Source organism: Falco naumanni, chromosome Z, assembly GCF_017639655.2.
Source record: "Falco naumanni isolate bFalNau1 chromosome Z, bFalNau1.pat, whole genome shotgun sequence".
Taxonomy (NCBI): domain Eukaryota; kingdom Metazoa; phylum Chordata; class Aves; order Falconiformes; family Falconidae; genus Falco; species Falco naumanni.
In genome coordinates, this window is record NC_054080.1 from 59137595 (window position 1) to 59161727 (window position 24133).

The following is a 24133-nucleotide window of genomic DNA, read 5'->3' on the forward strand; positions in this document are numbered from 1 at the left end:
CAAATGGGGATGTGTGTATATACATACATAAAGCCAGTTTAAGTAAAGAAAAAAATTTAAATGTATCATTACACATCAACTTATGTGTGCGGAAGGCAGTGGCTTGGCCCTTTGGGATCCTAACATCCTCTTTATCAACCTTTTTCCACAGGGGAACTCTCTATATACAAGTACTGATGCATGAATCTGTAAATACTGTCAATATTTCATTTTCTACAAAGTATCTATAAATTACATCAAGTCAGGACAGCCTTGGGCAGACATGGGAAGTCACTCAAGTAAGCAACACACACTTTAAAAATAAGCTTCATTTATTTCAGAATCAGTACATCAAAGAAGTATTTGACCTGTGCATCCACAGACTCCATAAATAGCTTAATAAGCAATTAGTACTGTGCAACCCACCCGCAACACCCATAGGTTTTGAAGTGTTTAGCAAGGTAATAGAACACAATTGTTCCCATTTTACAGCTAGAACAGCTGGAACAGAAAACTCAGATGTGGTCTCATAAGAAATCAGTGTTACAAATGGGGAAAAAGGCCCATGATTCCTGACTCTCAAACCCAATCTCAAGCCACAGATGACTTGACCATGAGTACATTTATAAACAAGAACTGAGACCAAAAAATTACTTCATTCTTTCAACTCAAATAAAAAACCAAAATTGGTCATGGGTATGAGACATGGTCGTTATTGCAACCATTTGTGGATCAATAAGACGAGATATCCCCAAGTCACTTGTGGGAAGAGGCCCCTTAATAAAAGCCAGATGGGTAGAAAGAGGACAGTGGCATGGAGCAAGCTAGATCCCAGGGTCCACTGGAATCACCGAAACTGAACTTGTGGCACAGCAACATCCCAGACAAACCCCCAAAATGCCAAGAGGTGTTCCTGAGTTGCAGGAGTTTCTGCAGACCCCTGGATTAACAAACTTCTCTCATGCTGCAGCATGGGGACCCAGCTGCGAGGAGGCCCCTGAGCTGCTTCGCTACCAAGGAAGCCTGGCACGGCCATGGGAAGCAGAGGCTGGCGGAGAACAGATGCTCTGCAGCTCAACCAAGGCTTGCTCAGGCCCCCATCAGCCTGGGATCATGGTGGCACAAGGCAACAAGACTTGCACAGAAAGACACTTCTACACAAGGTCTTCATTTGTTCAATATGGCTGTTCTTACGATTACCACTTGACTTCACATGTTTTGCATTTCATCGTAGCATCACATTGATGAACGCTAATTAGAAATAGCACTTGTTACCTACAGTGTGTAGACATACTGTCTCAAGAGGACTGGGATTTCAGAGTGCCTGTGGGTTGATCCTGGCTAGACACCAGGTGCCCATCAAAGCCACGCTATCACTCCTGTCCTCAGCCGGACAGGGGAGAGAAAATATAACGAAAGGCTCTGTGTTCAAGATAAGGACAGGGAGAGACCGCTCAGCAATTGCCATCACAGGTAAAACAGACTTGACTTGGGGAAACTGGTTTAATTCATTGCTGATCAAATCAGAAAAAACCCACAACACTTTCCCCCTACCCCTTCCTTCTTCCCAGGCTTAACTTAATTCCCAATTTCTCTGCCTCCTCCCCCACAGCAGTACAGAAGGTTGGGAAATGGAGGTTGCGGCCGGTTCATCACACGCAGTCTCTGCCGCTCCCTCCTCCTCAAACTATTCCCCTGTTCCAGCTTGGGGTCCCTCCCACAGGAGACAGTTCTCCATAAACTCCAGCATGATTCCTCTTCACAGGCTACAGTTCTTCACACACTGTTCCAGCGTGCATCGCTTCCGTGATGTGTCACCCTTCAGGATCAGACTGCTCCAGTGTCCACAGGTCCTGCCAGCAAACCTGCTCCAGCACGGGCTTCCCCTGGGGTCACCATCTCCTTCAGGAAACCACCTGCTGCAGCATGGAGTCCTCCACAGGTGGATATCTGCTCCACTGTGGACCTCCATGGGCTGCAGGGCACAGCCTGCCTCACCATGGTCTTCACCATGGGCTGCAGAGGAATCTCTCTGCTCTGGTGCCTGGGGCACCTCCTGCCCTCCTTCTGCACTGACCTGGGGGTCTGCAGGGTTGTAGCTCTCACACAGCCTCACTCTTCTCTTATGCTGGCACAGATTTCACCCTGCCTTCCCCCCCCCCCCCCCCCCCCCCCTTCTTAATATGCGATCCCAGAGGCACCACCACCACTGCTGATGGGCTCAGCCTTGGCACTGGCTCCATTGGACATGGGGAAAGCTTCTAGTAACTTCTCACAGAAGCCCCCCCCTGCAGCCCCCCCACTACCAAAACTCTACCATGCAAACCCAGTACACACACAGAGGAAGATATTTCTACAGGCAGAGGGAGAAATAAAGATCAACCTCTTTTGGCATGGATATCTACTGTAAGGGGCTGCAGAGACCGCCTGTAGGGCATGCTTGTATACTGCCTTCAGAGGGTAACACCACCTAATTCTGCTTCAATCAACAACCACTGATTCCATAGGCAGGGCACAGCACCTGAGCACACGCTTCACAGAAGGAAAAGTAATGGACAAATGAGCTGGGAGAAGAGAACGATGCTACAGACAATATGGTATCTAAGGATCTTTCCCTTGTATCATCCAGTCATAGTCACATTGCAAAGGTCTTTGTTAGCTCCCACAGACAGGCAGTTTGGGACTTCAGGTGAGGCCACATGGCTCATTTGGTGTCATGCGGATCTCTTGGTTTTGTCTGTGAGCTGGGCACTTCCAGTTTTCCTGAGGTAGCAGATACAGAGGTCTTTGTTTCATACCTTTAAGAAAAACAAAAGTGAAGGAAAAGGGGACAGGCGTTGGAGTTTCTTAGGAAAGACGCAAACACACTTGATGTAAAACACATTTCTAAAGTACTCCATTGGGACAGACACCAGCAGAGCCTCCAAAAGCAAACCTTACCCTCGCAGAATCACTCTGAAGAACAATTACAGGATTATTATGGCAAGTTACAAAACAGTTAATAGGAAAGGCAAGACTTTTCATAAATAAATGGCCAGGCACCTGGCTCTCCAGGCCCCTGAGCTTCATGCAGAATGGATGTTTCGCTTGCCAACATCCTGCAGCAGGTCAAGGCAGAGGAACTGCAGGCACTGTGCTTAACAGTACATAGTACTGACAACAGGGAATACAGTGCTGCTATAGCAAGGCATTCACAGGATTCATGTGCAGAAAGTATTTATCAGAGGACAAATATACCCACTCTCTCTGTTGTTCTGCCAGTTTTTCTGCCAAGCATTTTACCAGGACAGGGTCTACTTTGGAGTCAAACTTGTTGGCGAACCAGTGCCCGTAATTCAGAAGCCATCTTAATTCTGCGGCCCCATAGATGCAGACACTGCGAAGGTGGGTACCAGTGCAGGGAGGATACAAATGGTCTTCAAGGTAATTCCATTTCACCAGACGAGTTTTGCTTTGTAGGTCTGTTATGTCCTGGGCTGACCTTGGAACTTCCCCAGGGACTCCAGGAACACGTACAAGAGTGGCCCAGAAATGTTCATCTGGAGAGTATGTATCCCTTGACCACTCAAAAAAATCTTTTGCAAGAGAGCTTTCAAGGGTATATTGAATAAATGCTCGGCTTAGAACAAAATAGGCACTGCCTACAAATACCTCAATATCATGAGGTGGCGGATTCTTGGAAATGTTGGTTTTTACAGGCATCTGCATGTATTCATAAGGCACTTTCATAAGTTCATAGTGATAAGTAAATCGTTCTCTTTTGCTGCTGCTTGGCTTTATAGTTTCCAGCATGTTTCCTCCACCGAGTTTCTTCAGTTCAGCGACCAATTCAAAATTTGACCTCAGAGGAAAATCTTGGCCACACAAATTAATAACGTACTTCCAGGGAACTGAGGAGTCCATCAAATCAGACAAACAATTGAAATCTGCTTGCAGACGTGAAATATGTGCATAGTCCACTGTCTCCAATTTTGACGCAATGAAAATATTGGGGAAACATTTAGCCAGATTGTTCACAGCAGATTTGAAACTTTTTGCTGCTTTTTGGTCATAATGGATGCAGTAAATATTTTGATGACTGTACAGTGAATGTATAAGTCTTTCTACCATTACTGCATCTTTGTGAACAACCAAAGAATAGGCAATTGGAAAATTCTCCTCCTCAGGAGAAACAGGTTTAAGGTGGTATTTCCTAAGTGAACGATACACATGGCAAGCACTTGTCATTGCTACGACATCTTCATCAGCTAAATCAATTATCTCTTTTCTTCTTATCTCTAAACTCTTGCCAATTTCATGGGGATCTTGTTCATATATAGATGAACAATTAATCTCATACTGGATCTCATTTCTAAGGTGGGAATACCTGTTTGTAACGTAAGAAGAAGTGCTCAAGAAGTGCTCAACCAAATAAATGCCCTTAGAGGGAAAAAAGTGTCTTTCGACATGGAGAAGCTTCAGCAGTGCGATCAGCCACCCCGTAACACACAGGATCAAGATCTTCCTTCGTGATGGACATTTGTAGGGACACTTGTGTCTCTTCATTCTGCAAGAAAACAAAGACACGATGGTATTTTAAATCAGGAACTAAGCATCAGAGACAATCAAGCTTCTAACAAAGACATGTGCACACTGGTCTGTCCACAGTATAAACACCACCTTAGCAGGACAGGGCACTGGAAACCTGCAGTTTCTCCTTAATCATCATATTAATTCAGAAACAGATTTGACCACAATAATAGGCAAAGATTTTATTCCCCAGAAATAGCTGACTGAAGGCAATAAACCAACTTGGAGTTCAGATCATTTCCAGCTAAATAAGAGTGTTGGAACAAGACTCCCACTGTTTATTTTCCAAAACTTTTTTTAATTTCTTATGAGTCACAAATTGAAGTACAGTAACCCCTGCACTGGCAGAAACATGACTGTTCTCTAAGTGAGTAGGAAGGATTGTTTGTTTTCCCAAGTAACTCCAGGGATTCAATGGGAGCAGCAAGGGGATCTCTTGTGAGTCTGCAAAGAATGTGTGCTTAACAGTAGATAATAGTGTTCTTGTTAAAAAGAAGCATTAAACTGAAAGCTTAAGAATGCAGTCAGACCATCCTCGTTGTCTGTAACACTGGGGCTGGCCCATGAAGATGTCCAAGGGGAAATTAATTTCCTTCCTGTCCTCTCCCAACAGGGTCTGACAAGCCCAAAGTCCTACCTGTGTCGAGATTCCTTCTGGAAAATACTGCAAACCTGCCCTGAAGAAAGAGATGGATGAAGACACAGCACTTCCATTCACTGGACTGAGTATATAATGTAACCTTCTGAAGGCAGGAGGGGTAGCAGTGAGCAATAGCACATCCATGCTGTTCTCTGCTGTGTGACACAACCTCAGATGTGACTCCAAAAACACACACATGGCCACTTTTTATGCAGCAGGGTATTTAATAACATTCCTGTGTAGCAATTTAACAACTGAGGTATGACCACAAGAAAAGCTATATACAGCTTTGATTAACCAGCTAAGTGCAAGCAGCGTTGTTGCTAGCCTTGAACTAAAATTAGACCAGAGTCCACATCCAGGTGCAGCATTAAACTTAGCTCTACTTATCTAAAACTAAGTTCTGCTTTGTCTCTAAATTTAACAGTTTCCAATATTTTCTTTCGAGAAGCAGCAGCTCCAGAATGCTTCGGAGTGAATAAAATGGTGGGGTCACTAGAAGTGGCTCAGATGTCTGCAGATCCCACGTATGCATGTAAAAGCAAGTATTGAGGTGTGCATGCAACACTTACTGGAAGATTAATTTAGGCATCTTTAGCATTCCCACCACGGTCAGGTCTCACAAGCTGTAGCTTCAGTTAAAATGCAGCCTGTTGAGGTACAGCTGCTTCATGAATCTGTTCTCCCTGACTTTCTCTTTCCTTACACATCTTTCTCCTTTATATTTCCTTTCTGGGGACAACAGAAAGAAGGAAATGCCACCTCCTTGTTTCTCCTGGGCATGCCAGGCATAGACTGTGGAAGGGAGCAGGGTAAGCCAACACATACCTATTTTGTAGAAGCCAGAGCTCAGCAGCTCCCTGCAGGTTTTACAAACAGCCTCCAGGTATGCTAACAAAGGGAAAAAAACAGATCTATCTCTTCATGAAGCAAAAGATCCCAGCAGGCGCTTTCCTTCATTTGTTCTCCAAACTAATCCTGGCTCAATGTCTCAGCTCTCCCCTTTACCTATTTCCTTCTGTGTTCCTGGAGAAAAGTTGCTCTTAAAAGCTGCTCCTAACCAAAGTCAGGTTTCCAGCCATGTGATGGAAGCCCTGTGGAGGGGAACACTGCTAACCTGCCCTGTTTTTCTTTGGAGGGAGAAGACCTCTCTGTGTGGTGTGATGTCTCTGTGAAGCCCGCCCTGTGACTCTGACCAGTGGTCTCCTTGGCTACCAAGGATGATCGCTACCATTCCAGGCTGAACAAGGATCACCTCATCCAGGGAGTGAAACTTCACTTGCTCTCTACTTCCTTTAAAAAGGCAGCCTGGACAAAGAAAAAGGATGGGGAAAATAAGCATATTCTCCACGGCTCCAAACCCCCTCTATCTATGGTAGCCCTGGACACGCGCAGTGCCAAACATGCTGTTTCTAGGCAAACCAACAAAAACACCATTGCATCACACTTCTCTGCCTGAAGGTACCAATCTAGATCACCAGAGCCCGGTGTGGTGCAGAGTTAGACCACAATGTGCAAGAAATCACTTGGACAGTCCTGAGGGCTCCCTCTTTGCAGCTGATGAGCAAAGGATCCACAGTCAGCTCACTGAACATTCCTATGGTTTTTGGCACTGCCAAGCACTAGATGCTAGTGTCCCATGTAAAGAGGTCAGAAATCCGGAAGACTGTGGTGACATGGTTCAAATCCTCTGTGGAAAAAGGAATTAAGGTGCACTGGTGAGAAATTTCAGCTCCTCCGCTGACTCCCTTGTTTATGGAGGACCTCCCCCTGATCCTGGCTAGCATCTGGTCACATGAGAGCATCAGGAGCCAGCAATTAGCCCCATCTGTTTGCATGGGGGGGCTGGTTTTATTCTTTATTACAAAACACACTATGTCACCATCACGACAGTGGTCCAGATAGTATCAGGCCATATGTGACCCCAACCACTCGGAAGCACTCCAACATCTCGCCAGCAGTGCAGTTCACCACCACTAATATCCCGTTGACCCTCCTGTGCCATCCTTATCACATGAAATTCATACTCCCTTGTTGTTACCACCATTACACTTCACAGCCAGGCTTGGCATAGCAGTACAAGGGCAACGGCTTTGTTCTTTAAGCATGAAACATTTGCTTCTAACCAGGATGAAGTTAGTTTCTGTAGAAGGCCAGAATTTCATGAGGAACAGTACAAGACCAGGGAATGAAACCCCTCGGGACAGAAGGGGCACCACAAATCTCATCAGGTTTTCATTCAAGTGCAAAACCCCTATTTCTTACCACATGCAGCACACAAAGCCCTACTCAGACATCACAGTGTACTGTACACACAGTCTTCTCCAGAGCAGGAGGGAACAAATGACACGTGTCAGATAGGAACAGGCACCTAGAGCTACCTGAAGCACCTATCTGGGGTAGCACTGACAAGACGCTGCCTCTGGTTATCTTGCTTTCTCAGTTGCTACCATACTATATGCAGGACCAGCATTCCATCTATTACACAAGGATTTTATAGTGGGAAGGGGGCTTGGCATTGCCGTCTTGCCTTATTTTGTAAAATGTTTGCATGTTCTCTTCTACATGCAAGAAGACTCCTGAGGAAATTAATGGAGACTGATCTTATCTTGAGACAAATAGGTATCCCACAGCTGGTCTATATAGACACATACACAGCATCTAACCTGGTAAAGGCACTTACTGGCTGGCATGCAAAGTGCTGAATGAGAGAAGGTGAATGGGTTTTTATTTATCCGGTGCACCTCTAAAGCAAGGGATGTTCAAAGAAAACAGACATCCAACAAGTCAAAGGGAAACACATTTGCATTGTGTAACAAAATGTGTTCTTACACAACATGTAACTGTAGCCTGTCACAAAGCACATTAAAGACCATGAGCTCAGCAGGATTCAAGAAGGAATTAGGCAATCAGCTGGCTGTTGAGAGTTTCCACAGTTACTGTTGCCAATACATAAATACGGATGGAAAGCTAAATTCCCTGGAACCATGACATCAGGCAATTACCAGCTGCCAAGACTTCTGACAGGAATTTTTTACCAATAAAAATGTTTCTTGTGACCATCACTCTGTTCTCTGCATCTGCTTTTATCTACTGCTGCACCAGAAGAGGGATTGGTAGTTAGATCCATGACAGCAATATTTGTATTCCACCCAGAAAATGAACGGGTTTTCCACTGGTGTATTTCACTGCCTTTTTTTTTTATTTTTCTCCCTCTAAGAAACTGTTTGGGGCAGCTTTACACCTTCAAAGACTTAAAATAATTTGCTTTCTGCAAATGCACAAGCTGGTCAATGACACAAAAGGAGGAACAAGGTGGTGGAAGAACTTCACACCCTCTTGAAAAAGTTCAGACCAACTTTTTTGATCTGGAATATCAAGTCATTCCACTTGCTGAATGCTGTGTTGGCCTTAGTCAGCAAAATAAACGCTCCCAGGAGGACTGGGCAAAGACTAAGCCATGCCGCTCTCAAATTGAAACTCTCAGTCCTCCCTTCCAAGGCACTCTCCAGCCAGGCTCAGCTGTCTGTATCTGCCTAAGACAAGGAGGCTGGGCTTGCAGAAGGACCAGAAAATACACAGCACTCTTCTAGCAGGCAGTGGAGCTCCACTCCTTCCTCTGTGCCTCAATCCAGTGCATATCTTTCGGGAGGCTGTAGAAGAATTCTGCAGCTCTCCTGGAGCTCGCACAACACTCACCTATAAAATCCATAAAACCAGAGGATAAGCTTTCCCCTCTGTGTACCAAAAGTTATGAATCGAGCTATGGCCAGCTAAAGGAAGCACTGGGAAGGAAGGCCAAGCTGAAGGCAACAACATGCTAGAAAATACACATAAGGACATACACTAGAATTAGACCTCAGTTACTATTGACTTACAGCAACTGGGGAGGAGAGAGAGAACACAGAAATGAGAACAGAAGAAATAACACAGATTTGTCTATAGACATTCATACATATATATCCTGGGTAACACAGCAAAGGTTTAGGGAAGCAAAGTACAGTCTGATCACAGGGTAATATCTGTAAAGACCTGTTGCCTTAACAGTCCCTTCCAGCTGCTGTCAGCCAGATGTGCAGAAGTTTACCTTCCTAAAAACAAATCGTTGCTCCTGCTTGCAAACTACTGGATATTCTTCCAGCAATCTGTAAACATAAATTAACAGCCCATGAAACTGCAGAGTACCCAGAAGTGTGCAAACCCCTACAGTGGGCACATCACAAATATGAAAAGCAGCATTTGCACCTGTACACCATCCATAGGCAGCCTGCTTGGGTAAATCACCCAAGTTCATACTGAAACACGGTAGAGAGGCAAAAGTAAAGTGCCAGAGAAGCAAACTGAACCAGTGGCTACTTCTCTTAGCTTTTACAATACAGATTGCTATAACAACACAGAAATGTTGAATTTCTGCTGAGAGACTGTAACTGCTTGAAATGTTAAATGCTTGCAAGGGGAAACCAAAGGAAAGGCTAATTGAGGGTAAATTAAAGCCTGCTTTTAGGATTCTTTTGGGATGGGAAAAAAAAAATATTAAAACAATTTAATTCTAGCTCAACTAACTTATAACATTTCTACACACCACCAGGCACTTAGCCTGTGGACCTCACTAAGCATGCCTTTGGGGCATGTCTAGTCTGGATCTGTCATGAGCAAAGACTGCCGCACATCACGCATCTATCCAACTGGGTGCCTCTATCAGAAGGAAACAACACCTGCAGCACCCCAGTCCACCCACTCTGCTCTCCATGTCAACCCCGGTGCAGCCTGGCCTCTGGGACTCTTCTTTTGGGTGCTGAGAGGGAGACAGGACAGGATTCTGTACGAGGGCACAGCCACTGGCTGGTGATTTTCTTCCATGCCTGCCTTTCCTCAGCCCATCCCTCCAGGAGTCACCCTGACTCCTGCAGACAAGAATGGGGGTGAGTTTGCATGGCCAAGCACTCAAGGAAGGCAGGTGCCCCGGGTCTTGACCAGGCACAGGACTTTGTCCAGATTCTCCCCAAGTTATACAAGCCTTTCATGAACCCTGGCTCCCAGGATAATCCTCTTTTCTCTCTGCACCACACTTTTGTTAAACCTCCCAGATTCTACCCTCTCCGTGTTGGTCAAGAACAAACACCCACATTTGTATCAGTCTGATTAACAGACACATTATCAATTTGTCACATCAAAGTTTAATCCACGGCAATTCATTTGAAGATTTCCATTGGAGAAATCTGCTGGTTGCTAGCACCGTAATGCAATACACAAAAAAAGGTTATAAAAATCTGGGCAGTGGCTCTCCCTTCACAACTGCCACTGGCATTCAGAGAAGATGGACAAAAGCAAAGCATCTATCCCCCAAGCACTGACTTAGCCACTCAAAGATCACGCCCTCAGCTGCAAAGATTGCTGTGTCGAAGTTTTCTTTATTCATAAGGCCACACACACCGCCCAGAACTCGATGACGAAATGAAAACAGGTGAAGCTGTTGAGCAGAGGAGGAAATCCTCTCCCCACTCAAGCTTCAGGTGGGAGCACAGCATGGTGGCTGGGGAGCGGTCCAGCTAAAATCTTCCACTCACAAACCACAGGCATTAATTGCAGCTCTTCTGATTGACAGCAAGGGTCTAGCATGCCTTCTGAGATACTGAAATTTAAAAGGCAATCCCTGAGAAGGATTAAGCAAGGGTCAGCTGTGCTGATAACACCAGATGCAACCTGGCCAGAAACCCCTGAACATCCCCCGCCCAGCTCAGTTAGCCATGTGAACGAACAGGTGCTTTTGCATTTCACTGGCACTCACAAAAAACATGTGCATTGTCTTTCAACAGTTCTTTCAAACTCAAAAGAAACATTTCCTATTTCAGGATTTTTTTATTTAAACTGAACTAAAAAAAGTTCTAAAAGAGATTCAGTTTTGAACAGGAACAAAGTATCAGAGATGGCAGCAATCCATGTTTTGGCTTGTTTTGCAGTTTAGCTTCTGTGGTTTGTCAAAATTAAGCTGGATTAGAGCAGTTTGCTTCTTCATTTGCATTTCTCATAATATAAACATTATCTTCTGTAAAAATTTGTAAGAAGTAGCAAATGGCAATCCTGGCCTCCAAAGCAGAGCCCAAGAGGGAGTGATGACCTGCCTGCCTAAAAAGCTCTTCTGCAGTTTCACCTGAAACAGTGTAATTTTTGTTGCATTCTGATCTACACACACTGGCTGAGGTCACTATGCACTATCAAAGAGGCAGCAAGGTCATTGCAAGTAAATGAATTGTCACTCTCCTATATTATTTAATTTGTATTATTTATAGCTCCATTATACCGTACATCTAGGATGCTGTGGAAACAGCACCAATCAGTGTAAGCTAGATTTAAAGAGACATGAAGAGACATGGATTTAGTGGGTGGATTACTCAGTGGGTAAGGTGGATGGCCGCAATCAAAGAGTTGTGGTCAACGGCTCAACATCCAAGTGGAGACCAGTGATGCGTGCTGTTCCTCACAGGTCCATAGTGGGACCAGTGCTGCTCAACATCTTTGTTGGTGACAGACAGTGGAATGGAGTGCACCCTCAGCAAGTTTGCCAAAGACACCAAGCTGAGTGGTGCTGTTGACATGCTGGAGGGAAGGGGGGACATCCAGAGGGACCTTGACAGGCTTGAGAGGGAGGCCCGTGTGAACCTCATGAAATTCAACAAGGCCAAATACAAGGTTCTGCACCTGGGTTGGGGCAAGTCCCAGTATCAATACAGGCTGGGTAGAGAATAGATTGAGAGCAGTGCTGAGGAGATGTATTTGGGCATGCTGGTGAACAAAAAGGCCCGACAATGTGGGCTTGCAGCCCAGAAAGCCAACCAAATCCTGGGCTGCATCAAAAGCAGCACGGCCAGCAGAACAAGGGAGGTGATTCTGCCCCTCTACTCCACTCTGGTGATATCCCACCTGGCATATTGTGTTCAGCTCTGGACATGGTCCTTTTGGAAAAAGTCCAGAGGAAGGCCATGAAGATGATCAGAGGGATGCCTCTTCTATGAGGGCAGGCAGAGACAGTTGTCGTTGTTCAGCCTGGAGAAGAGAAGGCTCCAGGAAGACCTCACAGTGGCCTTTCAATATTTAAAAGGGGCTCATAAGAAAGATGGGAACAGACTTTTTATTAGGGTCTGTTGCAACAGGACAAGGGGTAATGGTTTTAAACAGAAAAAGGGTAGATTTAGATTAGGTATTAGGAAGAAATTCTTTACTGTGAGAGTGGTGAGGCACCGGAACAGGTTGCCCAGAAAGGCTGGGGACACACACACTCCAGAAGTGTCCAAGGTCAGGCTGGATGGGGCTTTCAGCAACCTGATCTAGTGGAAGGTGTCCCTGCCCATGGTGTGGGGGGGCGGAACTAGATTATCTGTAAGGTCCATTCCAACCAAACCATTCTATGATTCGATTCTATGATTAAATTAGCTCTGAGTGCACCTACCCAAAGTTTCACTGGATTTACCGTATCACTGCAAAAGCAGACCTTTTAAACTGTTGCATCTTCACAGTGCTATGCAGACAAATAAATAGTCACAGTTCAGCTGGTGAATTGCATATCTGCAGTAGCATAGGATACCTCCTACTGACCCATCACCTCTTCCCTGGAGGAAAATAGACCACACACACAAAGAGGAGAGGGAAGAAGTTGTGCCCACCTCCCTTAAAAGAAAAATGGAAGCTGCTGATGCTGTATGTTGGAGGAGGAACAGAACAGTCAGTTATTAACCAGCTGAGTCTGTACATTATGAGACGTGGTGGTCCAAATTTCTGCTCTGAAGAGCTTCCTGTGAGCACACAAATCAACTTCTTGGGAATAACATTTTAACATGTTTTCACAAGGTGTACATCCATTCCTTCAAAGTAAAAGCATGTTTAAAGCACCACTCCATCATGCATTATCTCATGGAATTGTAGACTGGTTTGGGTTGGAAGGGACTGTTAAAGGTCATCTAGTCCAACCTCCCCTCCATGGGCAGGGACATTTCCACTGGACTGTTTGAGGTTGTCCCACAACATTGAGAAACATTTTACGCCAGGGAGAAGAACTCCATGTGGTTAAATTACCCAGAGTGCTTCTGAATTTGGCCTTGAATAAAACCAGTAGAGAACCTGTTCTGTATTCTGGACACGCATATGAGACCCATCTTGCCCCAGTGTTTGTCTAAGTATCTAAGGTCCATCCACAGCTGGTTGAAGGATATAAGGCACTGCAAAGGACCATTAATTCATCCCAGAGCACAGGCTGCAGGATGGGCTGGATGAGGCACCCCTAGGAAAGTCACTGCCCAACAAACTGGAACCAGGACAAGAACCCAGCTTTTGCACCAGCACTGCAACCTCTGCCTGCTCTGCTTCCAACAGCACAGCCTTGGTGCACCCCCGGTGTAAAGTGTTCTGGGGATAGCAGCATTGCACCTGACCCTGATCCTCTGCCAGTAACAGCCCAGCAACCCCTCTGCCCCAGAGCAGTACTCAGGAGTGATGGAGAAAAGGCAGCTTGGAAGATGCTCCGGTCAGCACAAGCCTGAGACAGCCCCAAGAACCAAGCTCCCACTCTGGCTGACCTCCAGTGGCTTACACCCACCAGGGTATGGCGGATATACAGCAGCTTCAGCCCTCTTTGAGGCTGCCCTTCTACAAAGGGTTAGAGAGATTTGAGCAACCCAGAAAAAGACAAGTTCCCTTCAGCAGCACAGAGAAACTGGCAGGCTTCGGGCTCACGCTGCCTCTTCTGAAGGAGTGTTTCCACTTTACTAAGACCCTAATGATTTACATATGGAGAGCTCTGGTTCCTGAGAGAGCCCAGGGCTTTACTGCTGCTCCCCATGCTAACATTTCTGCTGTTTCCATAAACCCCATGTACCCGGAACAACAGCACCTCCCAGACTATGCAGCTCAGCGATGCCAATGTCATTCTTGCACATCACAAGCTCCCTTCACTCTCAGCAGGAACAAATTACAAACTCTCACGTTCCTCTTGCTCTGCACGCATCCACACAATCAAGCACCTCTTGCATTCCTGTATCAGCAGTACAAATCAGAAAATATAAAAACTGACTGTCTTGTGGCAAAAAAGATAGCAGACTCCCCCCAGCACTGAAGAAGCAGACCCAGCCCTTCCAGAAGCTTCTCCTCCTATTTCATAAGTGACTCATCTAGGTCTATTGAAAATAGCCTTCTTGGGAATAAAGCAGTTTCCTAAAAGCTGTTCCTTTAAAGCAACAGCTGCATTATGCAAGGTAATTTTTCTTTTACTCAGAAGTCAAAGATCTGTGGGTATTTACATTTTAACATCTACTCTTTTCTCCTCCCCACCTAACAAAAACTCCCATGGGGCAAACTCCACCATGAAAAAACAGTGAAGGCTCAGACAAGCTACTTTTGACAGGGACCATTTGTAACCAAAAAGTACCCAAATAAGAATTTGCTTTAATTGGTCCAAAAAGGGCAAATGTGTCATTGGCCTCATTAAAACTCTGTGGTCTTCTTCCAACCTTTCCTATGCACTGCAGAGGTGTTCCCAGTTTGTCTGTATTCAGACCACACTGATTTATTAACAGCTCATCAACCACTTTGAGACTACAAGGAATTTTGCAACTCCCCAGCACTTTGTTCCTTTTCCTCATCGTGTCTTTTCTGACATAGCCTGTGCTCCATAAACCAGAAGCACCACAGTCATTAAAGACAGAAACTGCCAGGTGGGTCTACAGCGCCCACCAGCTCCCTGGATGCTGCCCACTGGGTAGAGCTGTCATGAACCACCTGGATCCACCACAGGAAGGCCAGAGCCTGGTGGGGCCAAGATGCACCAGAAGCCTCCCAGCAGGCAGAAGGATGAAAATCCTGCTTTGAAGCTTGGCCTTTGTCCAGGGAGGCTGGAAGAATCTCCATGGCCCCATGGAGAGGGAAAGGCACTCCAGACAGCACTGAAAGCAACAGGTTCAGCAGTGGGACACACAGGCAGGGCTACCTAAGGAAGCTCATAACCTTTCTGCCTGCAACAACCAATGCATCACTACTTCCCTGAGGAGCACTCTGCCAGTCCTTCCTGAAGGACCTGTCCAGTAGGTAAGCAAAAGTCCAAGATCAACTACCAACCATACTGAGCTACAGAAAAAACAAAAGCCAAGAGCTCCCTTAACATGTAGCCTTATAGAATTTATACTACTTCTTTTCTACTCAGCATTATCCATCACAGAAGCCCATGACTACAAATGCCACAAGTTATTTCCGGTGTCATGCCAGCCAGCCAGGTGGGGGAAACCATCTTCACTTGTCACATCAGCTTGGGAGTGGTTAACAGAGAGTGTGGAGTGGCAAGACATGTCTGCTACCAGAACAGGAATTCTTGGAAAATTCAGGCTGTGAGTAGGCAACGCTCTCTTCTTGGTGGATCTGAAATACAGAATCTAAAGTACTCACTATGAATGCTGTCATGGGGCAACCTGCTTTTGTGCTTGCCACAGAGCAAGAGTTAAGTGAAAAGGTCAAGCCTGAATGCAAGTCTGTGGAAGGAGAGGAAACAGAGAGAGCAGACACAAGGGAGCAGGAGTGCTCCTATCCCACTATGTTGTTCTCTCTCACATGCAGAAGCCCTTCTGCCAACACACAGCAGGCTCCTTGCTTAACACTCAGGTGAAAAAAATAAAAAGGGAATGGGTGCTGAGAAGAATAGGAGCAGCAGAACAGAGGCTGGGAAATGATGAAAGAGGAGAATGGACAGAGGGATCAAGGAGGGTAAGTGCTTTCATGTAGGTAGCATTAGCAATAATACCACCAAAAAACCCACCAACCTCGAACAGAGCGGCAAAACAGGTGCTTTCTCTGACTTGTTACCCTCCCATTCCTCAGAGGCATCTGAGGCAAAACCAGTGTCTAGACCAGGGGTCCTCAAACTGTTTAACCAGGGGGCCGGCGCGCGGATGCAGTGGCAGGCAGTCATCTGCGGCTGCTTGGTTTCCCCTCCCAACACCCGGAGGGGTGGGTGGGTGGTGGTGGTGGGTCTGTAAATACCGGGGGCTGGATTGAGGACCCTGGGGGCCCATGGGCTGTAGTTTGAGGACCCCTGGTCTATACCTTTCCTTGGAAACCAGGTCAGTGTATTTCAGCAACCAACACCATTACCATATAATAGCAGGAACAATTCCCTCTCCTCCAGGCAAAAACACTTTGGGAGACCTCCCTGATAAAGTATCTGTTTGCTTAATACACACCTGCTCAGGCAGCAAATCAGGCTTGGGTCGAGTTGTTTGCACAACCAGCTCTGCAGGCAGACAGAGGCAGTTAGCTCCTTCTGGTTTCCCCTCTACTCTATACAAATCAAGTCATTTGATGGGTCTCTGGGGAAGGTAGAGGGGAAGATATTCCTGGGCAGCTGAGGAAGGAGAAAAGTAATGACATGCTTTGCTAAGCAATATTTATTTTTTTTAAACTCTCAGTTTGAATTAAGCTCTTAACTCTACTTGATTACTCAATGCTGCTAGGTAGGAAAGTTATTTTATTCACATGCTAGCGTTTACTTCTGCTAGCTGATTATTCACATTGCAAAATTATCTGTTGATAGGGATTGCAGAGGTATTGGTAGGGATTCTGTAGGTAGGGATCACAGAGCTTCTGTAGGATACTTTTCACTGCCATTAAGTCTAGATCAGCTGATTATATTGAGTTTGCCTTGTTTTCCACACGCTCTCCCTGCACTAGAGCCTCAGCTTATGCCCCTCTAACATAGTGGTGCCCATGACCAGCCTCATTCCACACAGCTCAACCCCTTGTTTTGGCCTACCTGAATCTAGTACGTAGATTTCCTCTAAATAAAGGTCAGCTAAAGAGCTAACTAACTAGAATTACTTATATGCTGTCTCATGGTCCTTTAATTGCAAGATGTGGAAAAATGTGCCATTACTTTTAGATCCAAGTCTAATTAAACAATAAGCCTGTCAATTTTAAGACCCTGAAGACTTAAAACAATACAGTGCCCCAAAGAAAAACAACAAAAATCTACAGTTTACTACTGCCTGTTTTGTGCTTCCGGAAGATGAAAGACAGCTTCTCACCACCTACGTGGGAAACACAGGTTCAGCGAAGATTTGGCAATTATGGGTATCACATATGACTTTTTCCCAATGATAAGCCTGAGGACTCTTCATCACATGGGACACACAGATCTGTGTTTCCTAACACAGCCTGTTGCGCTGACAGTAAGTTGTTTTGCTTCTCTTTCTGCCACTCAGTCCCAATTCTCTATGTGTTCTTTAGAAAAGGCTGGATGCTCTTTTCTATTTTCCTCCAGTACGTCAGCAATCCCCATAATTGCACTAAAATATCTAATATTAATTCTTGCATGTCCACATCCCAGAGATATGCCGAGGCAAAGAAAGTCTGTGTCTCTGCTCCCCAGCCAGGGAAAGAGGCAAGTGAATTCTGCAGGGTCATGCAAGAAGACAGCAGCCCAAGAGGGAAGTGAACCTGGCTCCTCTGCATCCCCAGCTAATCTGAACTGCCTTACAATTTTTGATGGAAGTTGTTCAGGTGGAGGCCTGAAAAGAAAAATCTATCAACAAATCCCTTGGTACATTCTGTCCTGCCAGTCAGAGGATTTGCAGCCCTGTTAAAGTGTTTAGAAAGCCCAGGGATAGTCAGCCATGGAAATTCTCAAGCCTGATTGCTTATACATTGAGTATTTAAATTCCCTGACTTCTAATAGATGAGATTATCCATGTCTACCAAGGGCTCAATGCACCATAAAGGCAGGAACCAAGACCAAAAAAACGCCCAACTAATTATTTAAAGAAAAAAACCCACAAATCCCACTAAATACAGTTTACTTCTAATTTGGGGCAATCTAGAGTTTAACAGCTTCGTTCCAACTCATATGGAGTTGTAAAGTAATACTACTACAGTGGAGAGAGGGTTAACCTTTACCCCCAAACTACCACATAACATAAAACCTGGGCCCAAAGGGCCAGAACTTGTGTACATTGGCACAGAATAGCACTGTGAAAGAGGGTGGAAGTTTCCTGTTAGGCATGGAGGCAGGATAAACTGCACCATGCTTCAGAAAAGCTCCAGTTAACAGCTCAAAATATTTCTCCATTGCCTTCGTCTCTCCACCGAGCCGCAGAGCCGCCTGCAGACCCTCGTCTGTGAGCCCCTGCTGCAAATCATCCCTTTCAGGTCAGTTCCCTCCATGTTAAAGTCTTTGTGACCAAAGTCACAGCTTGTCACATCAGCAAGTTTATCTCAAGGAGAGCTGCAGACCTACCTCCTGGACTTTGCTGTGGTCTCCTCCCCTTGCGAAGCTCTTTAGGATGCTCTGACCCAGAAGACCAACACGGGCACAGCTGGCTCGGTAGTTGAAGAAAGTCCCGGTGTCCGCTCCATCCTGCCGGTGCCCACAGCCTTCACCTTTATTGCTGTTTCAAGCGCGTATGAAGTCGGATGTACAGAAGTAGCAGGGATGGCATTATTGCTTGCACAGATTATGAAAGAAAAGTGTGAAGTGTTAGCTGAAAAACGGTGAGTATGGAGGCTTTGTCTGATAAGCTATGGAAGCCATTATCTGTATAATAAGCATATATTTCTGTTTACTCACATAGCATTTTTAAATGCCAAGAATATGGTGAAGAGTACCACCATAAAAAGAACAGGCCATATTAAAGCCATCTCATTTCCATCTATGACAGGGTGAAGGGGACATGGGGAAAGACAGGAAAGTACCCAGATGCGATGAGTCTCTAAAAATTCAAGATTTGCCTGGTACTTCACATACTGAGACTCCAGGTCTTGGAGGCCTTGCTCTCTCCACAGATAAGATAGCACCGGCACCCAGGCAAGGCCAGAAGTTTGGTTTGCTGCTGTGACCCCCCACAGTCCTGGTGACACTTTCTGAAACTGTTTAGACATGACGATCTGCATTGCAAGTTCACTTATACGTAAGTACCTCATATGGTATACCACGTACCTCACATGGCAAGAAATATATTTTTGTGCTATTATACCTAAGCTTTGTGTGTGTGATGGTTACAAAGAAATTTGAGGAACTAAACATTGTACAATTTGCATGTACCAAAACCAAATACCACAGCTATCTTCCCTCAAGGAAAGCACATCAGCTGTATTCCTAAGGCATATGTAACATTCTCCTCCTCTCCATCCACACTTTGACAAAAGTATTGTGTACGCCTGCCTCCTCTTCAACATCAGCCTTCCAACTCACATGGATGTATAAATTGCACAGCCCTGTACTATGGAGCTTATTATTTGTGCTCTGCTCTCCAGCGTGGCAGGGGCAGGCTGAATCTCATAAGCTTCAAAGAGAGGTCTGGGTGCCACAGACCCATGGGATCCTGCAGCCCTGCCTTAGTTCAATGGGCCCAGCATGGCTACTTCATACAGCCAGAACAGCTCCCAGATTTCCCACTTAGTATCTGGTGCTCCCTGTGTGCATAAGACGCGATGTGGCATGACAGTACCTGGGTCAACGTTACCCCTTTTCAGCGTGATGGGGGCAGTACAGTGGGCAATGGTTAAGAATACAGAAATATAGATTATGGGAATTTCTGTGAGACAAAAGCACCCAGCACATGCAAAATTGGAAAAGGTCTGCCGACAGCTGTACACCTGTTGCATAAGATTCAGGGTGCTGACTTGTCCTTGCCTGCAAAGCAAGCATGCAGAACGACACACACACCCCATCAAACAATGATGCACCACAAAAATGCACGCAGGCCAACTGTGCTTTGCAGTATCAATCCCAAAGAAAACGGTCTTTGATTAGCACCAGGGAATGCTGCCCGGGCCAGCAGCTATCTTCCTGGTGCACCACACAAGCCACATTGCAATTCAACAATGTATGACGGAGTACAAAGATGTGTGGGTCTCGGTCAGGCTGGTAGGCACCCTGTCTTCTGCTTAATGATGCATCTGTCTGGGCAAGATGAGATTAAAGAACTCTTTCTCCACGGTTCCCCCTCTTGTGCTCCAAGCAGAGGGACCTACATATTGCACTTGGTCACACCATAAATCTTAGCGAAGCTTTCTTCGCTTTTAAGTTTTTCAGCAAGAGGTCTGATGAGGCTTGACTTGCTGACAGTCACACAAAACTTATCTCCCCTGCTGGATTCAGCACCCTGCAGTTTATGCGGCAGAAATGAGCTTTTTGTGACTCGTCTGCTGTGTCTCTTAGTTCCTTTATCGATATTTCCTGGGAGACCTCAAAAGCTGGAGTCACTGTATGACTCCTGCCACCTTTCTGTAGCTGTAACAGCTACGCAAACACCGTAAGCTCCTTCTAGAGTCCATTTAAGCATCATCTGTTAGTGAGACCAAACTTGCATCATCAGCATGTATCAGGTCAGCCCACACTACTTACCCACTTCCTACTTGAAATCACTTTGTTGTGTAAGAACACAGTAACCAAGACTAACAGCCAAGCAGGTACATCAGCACCTCTCTGGTGCTCCACTCCTAGCTCTGACCAACAACATGTTTCCAAAATCCCTGCATCACCCTTTCCTGAAATCTTTCTGCTGAAGCCTGAGAATGCTGTTTCTGTCCTGTTAGCGGACATAAGGCTTCTTGCAATCATTCTGTAGACTGCGGACACCCGCTGAGGCGCTCTACCATATCTGGCCAGGCTAAACAGCTGCCAGGCTGACAAGATCCACATGATCAACAATTACCTGTTTGTTCTCGACTGACATTTCAACATTTTCCAGGCTTCCCTGAATCCTAAACATGAGCACTTGCTGGTTTCTTTATACCTAATGATATAGCCCATAGCTTTGGCCCTTTGTGCTTTTCTAATTTTACCTTTGGTAAATTCTTCCCAGCTCACCCGGACTACTTCTGATGAATTTCAAAGATCTAGTCTCAGCCATCAAGGCATTTTTGAGATGATCACAGTCAGCCTCTTGGCTGATGAGAATAATTCACACATATTAGGCCAGAAAATAGCACACACAGTACAGATTATCATCCACAACCTATAAACTGTTTTCAGTGTCTGGGCCCCTTTCCTGCATCCCCAGTGTAATCCCAGCACAAGGGTTGCACCAACACGTGCAATTCAAACCTGAATGTATCCCTTATCACCATCACTGCTTTTCAAAAAGTTGTAGTCCTTAAGAGCTGCTCATTTATATGAATCATGAGTCAAAAAGCATTATCCAGGAATGTTGGTGATCTTTAAATGCCTTTACAGCTGGGCAGGTTACAGAAAAATACACAAGAACCGGACCAAAATCCATCACTATCAGATACATAAGACCAAAAACCACAGGAGCACAAGTGTAACATTTCACTTCCCTTTCTATGACCCTCTCAGAAAACCTACATGCATGGAACAACAGGCACATCACATCCGTATAGGCCCATCCAGCCCAGGATGTTGTCTCAGAATACCCAAAAGCAGATGCTTGAAAAGAAGAGGAAGAGCAGAAGGAGAACAAGTACTCTGCAACATTTTCTCCACACGTTCTTTCCGTTCCCTTACAGCTCAGCAGTTTCCAAACCCAGGGGTTACAACTTTCTACTTCTTATGAAATTTCAATTTCTTCCATCCAGATGCTTTTGAACGCACATAACTTTTCTAACATCCAGTAGACCGGGTGGGTGGAGGAGGGCACAAAACACTCCACAGCTGACCTGAGTATTGCGTAAAAAGCCGCTTTCTCTTACTTGTTTTCAATTTTTTGCCTTCCAAGAGAAGGTGAACTTCCTGTTCACCGCCTCCACTCCACTTGCAAGTTTATCTATCATATCTACCCCTCAGCTGTTTCTCTCCCAGGCTATCAAATGTAAACAGATTACTATTAAGGAAGTTCATTTATTTTAAGGAATATTTATTTTAAGCAAATATCCTATTAAGGAAATTTGGCTAACTCAATATGAAACGGGATGGTTGACAGACTAGATCTTTGGATCAAGTCTGAGGATGTTCAGTGGCCAGATCCACAGGTGGGACACAGGGGACGAGTTAACCTCAAGACAAGCTCCCCTTAACTTCTCCTTTCTACAAGCTTTACTCTGGTACTAGTAAGTCTATTCACCCCACAACGAGAAAGAAGCTGCTACCGTCTCTCCTCGAGGGAATTTCCGATTGATCCTTGTTGTTCTGTTACTTCTTGTTTCCTCACAAGGAAAAAAGAGAAAAAAGAGCCTCTTTTCATACTACAGAAACAAGTAAATGCACTTGGCAAATTAAACACGGCCACAGACTAATACACACAGGTTTAGCAGTTTACGGAGAGACAAAAAAAACCGCGAAGCGACTTCAGCCAACACCACAACAGACCCGGCTCCTGCTACCAAACCGCACGTTAAGCTGGTGGTAACTGTTGCTTCTCAAGAGCAGCTTCCGCGGCTGCGGCAGCGGGGCGCACCGGCTGCGGGCAGGTGTGCGCCCGCACCTCAGAGCTGCTCCGGCTCGCGAGGCGGAAACCCCCGTAACTAACCCCGCAGCCGCACGGCGCTCTCCCACCGGAGCTCCCCGGCAGCCCCCGCCGGCCCCGGCCCCCTTCCCCCTCCGGCGGCCGCCGCCAGCGCCGCGCCCTGCCCGGCCCGCCCGCCCCGCCGCCCAGCTGCGCCCCCGCGGAGCCGCGCAGCTGCCGCCCCTTCCCCCTCCCCCTCCTCCTCCTCCCCATCTCTCCCCGAACTCCGCCGCCGCCGCTCAGCCTCCAAGTTTGCGCCTGCGGCGGAGCTGCCGGCAGGAGGTCGAGGCAGCTGCGGCACCAGCGCGCCGCTCCGCGCAAAAAGTTAGGGCCCTGCTCCCGGGCCGGTGGGGCGGAGCCGCGCCGTGCCGTGCCGTGCCGTGCCCAGCCGCCACTGTCCCGGGCCGTGCCCGCCGCCGCGCACTCACCGGTGCGTGGCTGTCCCGGGCGGGGCGCGCTCGGCGGCTCGCGGGCGCGCGTGTGGCGATGGCGGGGGCGCACCCGCACCCCCACCCCGTGACGTGGAGGAAAAAGGAGGGGCCGCCGCCCGCCCCGCAACCTGGCGGGCAGGAGGGGGAGGCGGGAGCAGCGGCGGGGATCCCGGCAGCGCGGCGGCGGCCGCCCCTTCCCAGGGGAGGGCACCTGGGCTCCGACAGCCCGTCCCCTCCCCGCTGCCCTCCCGCCGGCGCGGCGCGGAGCGGCCCCGCCGCTGGCCCTGGGCAGGCGGGGCGGCCGAGGGGGGAGCGGGCTCTGCGTCCCGGCGTGGCGAACGCCGCGGCCAGGAGGGAGCCCGCCCGGGGGGCGACGAGGCAGGGCCGGGCTGGGCACCGGTGCCGCCGGCCCGGGGGAGGGCGAGGAGCCCGGGGTCCCGTCCCCGGAGGCGGATGCGCGGCAGTGGAGGGGGCCGGTGTGCGGCGGCCCCGGGCCAGCTGCGGTGGGCGCCGTTCCGGACGGGTGAGCTGCGGTCCTCTGCTGACGGTGGATAACCCGCCGTGGCACTGGGGTACCGCGTGTCCCCCGGGGCTCCCGGGCAGCCGCTGGTGTCCCCAGGCCCGGCGGAGCGGCTCGGCTCGGCGCGGACCGGCGCGCCTGCTGCACGGGTTCAGCGGCAACTCGGAAGACGCTGCCGGGGCCGGGCGCGTCCGCCTGTCCCCCAGCGGAGACCCTGCAGCTGGGCACAGCTGTGACAGCTCGCCCGGAGGCTGCTAATTGCTTAAGCCACCGTAACCGAGTTAGATGTGACCGTGTGCCTGTGCTCTTTCCAGAGAAAGGTAAGTCAAATCAAAAGGACACAGCTGCCCGACAACTCACCTGCGGGTTACTCTGCTGTAATCGTGTCGGTGTGAGCGGTAAAACTCTGCCAGAGACAAAGCTGAGCTCTAGCACCCACCTACCCCCGCGACACACAAAAAACAACAAAAAATATGCAAAACACCATTTAGATATGAAAAAGTTATTCGAATCCTGTGGCATCTTCAAAAGGTTTTACTCCGTTCCTGTGTCATGTTTA

At 47.3% G+C, this 24133-nt stretch overlaps 1 protein-coding gene across 2 annotated transcripts; it reads right to left on the reverse strand.

Annotated features, from left to right (window-relative positions):
* Nucleotides 1-293: 293 nt before the first annotated feature.
* GCNT4 (glucosaminyl (N-acetyl) transferase 4) lies at nucleotides 294-23120 on the reverse strand. Of its 2 annotated transcripts, XM_040579066.1 has the most exons (3): nucleotides 23052-23120; nucleotides 3221-4525; nucleotides 294-2777 (listed from the first exon to the last, which is right to left on the reverse strand). In XM_040579066.1, the coding sequence occupies exons 2-3, from the start codon at nucleotides 4522-4524 to the stop codon at nucleotides 2684-2686; spliced, it is 1398 nt and encodes a 465-aa protein (XP_040435000.1). In that variant the 5' UTR covers nucleotide 4525; nucleotides 23052-23120; the 3' UTR covers nucleotides 294-2683. The 2 variants fall into 2 exon arrangements, with proteins under 2 accessions (XP_040435000.1, XP_040435001.1); XM_040579067.1 differs by having other exon boundaries at nucleotides 294-4525.
* Nucleotides 23121-24133: the final 1013 nt, after the last annotated feature.